This window comes from Babylonia areolata, chromosome 19 (genome assembly GCF_041734735.1).
Source record: "Babylonia areolata isolate BAREFJ2019XMU chromosome 19, ASM4173473v1, whole genome shotgun sequence".
Classification (NCBI taxonomy): Eukaryota; Metazoa; Mollusca; class Gastropoda; order Neogastropoda; family Buccinidae; genus Babylonia; species Babylonia areolata.
This window is the reverse complement of record NC_134894.1, coordinates 45,594,722-45,599,721: the sequence shown is the minus strand read 5'-3', so window position 1 is coordinate 45,599,721 and position 5,000 is coordinate 45,594,722. Positions and strand designations below refer to the sequence as shown.

The following is a 5,000-nucleotide window of genomic DNA, read 5'->3' as shown; positions in this document are numbered from 1 at the left end:
ATTACAAATATCATTAATTAATCATTATCTGACTTAATACAACCACAACCAAATGTGTGAGTGAGCTGACCTGCGTGTTTGAGTTCTGACTGTGTCATTGTTGAGGTGGGGGTCCTGTTCTATCTGTTCCACTTCATTGATGAAATCATCAAACAGGTTGTCCAACCGGTGATTCAACTGTTCCAGCAGATCCCCCCGTAAATTCTGCACATGGAATAAAATTAAAATACAGTAATCAGTACACAATAACTGATGAAAAGAACAAATAAAAGAGAAAACAAAAAACAACAACAAAGCTGAAAAAAAAAAAAAAAAAAAATCAATGAAGAGATCTTATCAACAAACAAACAATCATGTGAAAGTAAACTTTTAAAAAATGAATAACAAATTGATTCTATGACCAATTGCAACATTATAGCCAGATGGAACCTTACAGTTACAACAATTCAGAATCAATTGTTACTGTGTTATTCAACAGAAGCTCAACTGACATTACAAGCTGACCAAAACTTTACAAGTCGCAAACATACAAATCTACCTCTCCATTTTGACAACATGAAATGTTTCATTAATAACTATAATGATATATCATATAATAATAATGTTTCTTTTTTCTTTTTTAGTTTTTTTTAAAAGAAGATTGTGTTCTGTTCATAGCATAGTACTCGGATTCCAAACTCAGGGTCCAAAACATTTTCAACAATTCAGCTTTACTGAAAAAATAAATAAAAGTAAACCCCCTGAGACATGATGATTATCAATAGTAGCAATCAGTAACACTTATCATGACAACTATCAATCAACTTCAAAAACATGTTGCAAGAACAACATCAACAAAGACAACCACTCTACTATTTGTTAATCATTTTTGCTCCTGGCCTCATTCCATGACATCAACTTCAAAAACATAACAACATCAACAATGACAACATCAAATTCATGAACATCACACAAAAGCAACATCAACAAAACATACTTGAGCTTTGTCTCTGATGCGCTGCATATTGACCTGACGACTGGCCATTGCTGGTCTAGAATCTGAAAACAATAATATACTTACTTAGTGATAACCATGGAAATACCAAAAACAGATCATGTCTATCACTGTTAACTTTCACCAAGAATCCTGGAATCACTTTCAAACTTTACAGAATCTATGTTCTAACACCACTGATACGCTAAAATAGAAGAAGAAAAAAAAGAATAACTGACAGATCTCTAAATTGTTCCTTTAGACTGAGTTTACTGTTTAGCCTTGGGGACAGTTTAATTTTGCTCTTTTTAGTTCCTTTGTGTTGTAATGTGTTTTAATCAGAAATTTTGTTCATTTATTCATTTATAGTCTGTTCATCTAAGATGATGATAATAGACTGATGTTTCATCAGAAACTGTTTCTGCAAAACTGTACATAAAACAATGTTCTAAAATCAATGAAAACAAATGACAGCTGCCTGCTCTCAGTTCATCAAGTTTTTCAGTTCAATTTCACAGTTTCTGCTGAAACATTTAAAAATTAATATTAATGAATCTGATCACACTGGACACTTTTGTATGTAAAAATGAAATTGCACTGTTACCATAAAACGTGGCTGCAGCAAACAGCCTTCAATGATCCTTTGCCCGAGACTGTTCTCTCATGTGAAAGTCAAGGCACACACACACACACACACACAGAGGCTAACTGGAACATAAAGCGAAGCCAGATTTCCAGAACGCACTGAACCATAATCCGAATGACCCCCTGGACACTCCTATGACAACCATGTGTTTTCCGCTGTGTCGAAATACGAAAAACGCTGACCTAATTGCATCACTAAATTAGGCAACATGTGCGCGGTCAACTTTACCAAGTTAAAACAACATGTTTGACCGTCAACACGCCTGACTGATAAGCACAGGTGGTTTAATCCCTGCCCCCTCCTTCACCCCTCTCAAGACATAGCTTTCTAACTCGGACTTCTATTTCCACAAACCGTGTCAGTTCATTCAACATTGAACTGTGGACATTGACACTGGGCACAGTCGGTCTGAAGTCACCGGCATCAGACAATCTCAGACCTGTTCAGAATTTCAATCAAAATACCACAACACTCCAATATTGCCACAAAGTACACTGATTTGCTGTTTCTTGTTACCATTAAATCGTGGATCACCATTTGCGACTGCGTGGTTCTCGTTTGCTTCCGCCATTGCGTTTGCGTTTGTGCAGCACTTAGGCAATGTTTTTTTCTCAGCTTAAAGCTATAGTGTCATGTGATCGATAAACTATTTTTAATTTGACTAAAAACAGAAATCCTGGGAAATGGTGAGAACAATTTATCTTTTGCACCAAATCAAACCATGATTCATTATCTGGTCGTATCAAAGTTGACACAGCGGTAGAAACGTGTCTTCTCTCCCCGCCCCGCCCCTTTTTTTTCCTTTTTAATTGCAATACAAGTCAAATTATTCAAAGTGAGAAGCCAACTGAAAAAAAAATCCCCCTTTCGTTCGCTCAGTTCGCTGGCGTCACGCGAAGAACACTGACAACGCAGAGCGTGTCCACTGTCACGTGCGCGTGCGTACGTTGGAAAACTGACAAGTTTGACGGATGCAGGTCAGGGGGGGAAACTTACGGAAACACATTCAGTGTCAAAGTTACACAGTCTCTGAGTCTCTGTCTCTGCCACTAAGCTGAATGGGAAGGAGTGGCAGCCACGGTCACATAAGTATCAGTATCAGTATCAGTAGCTCAAGGATATATATATAAATAAGGATATATAAATAAAAGATAAATAAATAAAACAAAATTATTAAAAATAAATAATTCAAATAATAATAATAATAAAAATGATAATAATAATAATAATAATATTTTATTTTTGACATCTCTCCAGTCTCTCTCTCTCTCTCTCTCTCTCTCTCTCTCTCTCTCTTAGTCTTCACCATAACTTGTAACAGTAATGATAACGACTAATGATAATAATGATTACAGTATTGATTATGTTGATAATGACAATAACAACAACTGATGATAATAATAATAACAATTGATAACAACAGCAACAAAAACAATAATAATAACAACAACAATAATAATAATAATGAAAGCAACAAATCAGTAGTTGTCTTAGACAGTATCAGTATCAGTAGCTCAAGGAGGCGTCACTGCGCTCGGACAAAAACATATACGCTACACCACATCTGCTAAGCAGATGCCTGACCAGCAGCGTAACCCAACACGCTTAGTCAGACCTTGACAAAAAAATAAAAAATAGAAAAAATTAAAAAAAGAAATAAAGAGAGAAATAAATGAATAAAAAAATAAAATAAAATAATAATAATAGAAATAGAAATAGAAAATAGATATAAAATCAAACAGGAAAATGAAATGATAATGATAAATAAGGATGAAATAAAATGAAAAACAAAAAGAATAAATAAACAATTCAAGAAAAGAACAGATAAAAATGAATTTTAAAAATACTTTAAAAACAAACAAACAAACAAAACCAACAACTTTGTCTTGGACAAAGTTCATGTAGCAAATCGTACATTTAAGTCATCGACAAATGTTGTCCATCAATAGAAAGACAGGCAGGCAAAGAACTGTGCATGAATGGGCGCAGTTAAAGGAAAGAAAATGAAAGAATACTTTGAAGAAGAAAAAAAGAGAGTCAGAAAACAAAAGAAAAGAAAGAAAAAAAGACTAAAATCAGAAAACAGAATAGAGGGAAAAAACAGAAAGTGGGGAAAATAGGAGGTTGGAGGCCCACAACAGACACCAAAAAACATCGTCAGTGTGTGTGTGTGACAAAAAAAAGGGGGTGGGAGGGGGGAGGGGAGAAAGTGGGAAAAATTATTTAGGAGGCTGCATGGAGGTCCCACAAAAAACAACAACAAAAACAACACTGACAACAGCAACAACAAACAAGAAACCAACAGCCGAAAACAGTGTTGTGTGTGTGTGTGTGTGTGTGTGTGTGTGTGTGTGCCATCACCATCGCCTCATTTTCTCATCTCAGTCTTTGCCCCCCTCCTCCTGTAAGTTTTCGTTGCAGTTAAAATTTTACAGCTGAGTAACCAATTTCTCTCTCACTCTCTCTCTCTCTCTCTTGTCCAGTTGTTTATATACATAAAAACCAAAGTAATTTCCAGCCACAACTGATTTGCCAGCTTAATTAGCCGAGAGACTCACAGAGAGAGAGATGGAGAGGCTCACGCGGCAGGCAGTAGCCTCTAGCAAAATGGCAGCCTGCTAGCTCACGGCCGGCCTAGTCCCTTCTACCCATCCATAATGGTCTCTGCCTGTGCTGTATTTGAGTCCGGTCTGGGCTATAATGTCTGTGCCTGTGTCTGTCTTTCTATAACCGTCTATATACGGCCTAATTAGTCTTTAAACATCACAGTTACGTGTCTGTCTGCCTGTCCGTATATCAGTCTGTCTGTGTCTCGCTTTGTGTGTCCGAATGTCTGTCTGTCTGCCGTGTCTGTCTGTCTGTTCGCTGTCTCTCTGTCTCTGTCTCTGTCCCTCTCTCTCTCTCTCATGTAGTATTTATCCTTGGTATCCTATGTGTTGTTTGGAGTTGAATTTTCCTTGTTTTATTGTATATGTATTTTCATTAATGTTTTCCTTTCTCAGATTATCTTTTTGTTATTTCCCGGGGCTGCCAACTTCTCATTATATACCCTAGTGAATTTAAAAATCATTCTTTCGTTCTCTCTCTCTCTGTGTCTCTCTGTTTCTGTCTGTCGGTCAGTCAGTCTGTCTGTCTGTCTGTCTCTGTCTGTCTGCAATCTCTCTGTCCATTTCGGTCTCTGTCTCTATTCTCTCTGTCTCTCTGTGTGTGCGTGTGTGTGTCCTGGCTCTATAAAGGATCTCAGTCACGGCTCTCACTTATGTGAAGTTTACTAATTTTGATTCTGCCTGAATATTAATTTTGTTTCAGTTCAGTTGACACAGCAAGTTTTGGATCTTGCCATATATTGTGAAACAGTCGGCTTGATTCTCTTTGTTGCTC

At 36.8% G+C, this 5,000-nt stretch overlaps 1 protein-coding gene across 3 annotated transcripts in view; it reads right to left on the bottom strand.

The window, feature by feature from the left end:
* The window catches only part of LOC143293764 (sterol O-acyltransferase 1-like), a 38,285-nt gene extending 36,040 nt beyond the window's left edge, over positions 1-2,245 (bottom strand). For 2 of the 3 annotated variants that reach the window (XM_076604982.1, XM_076604983.1), the window contains exons 1-3: positions 2,136-2,245; positions 977-1,038; positions 71-204 (exon numbers count right to left, since the gene is read on the bottom strand). In XM_076604982.1, the coding sequence (XP_076461097.1) occupies positions 71-204; positions 977-1,038; positions 2,136-2,190 (251 nt within the window). In that variant the 5' untranslated portion in view covers positions 2,191-2,245. Of the gene's footprint in view, positions 1-70; positions 205-976; positions 1,039-1,577; positions 1,684-2,135 lie in introns of those variants that run through there. The other variant, XM_076604984.1, reaches the window with a different exon arrangement.
* Between the last annotated feature and the right edge of the window lie 2,755 nt (positions 2,246-5,000).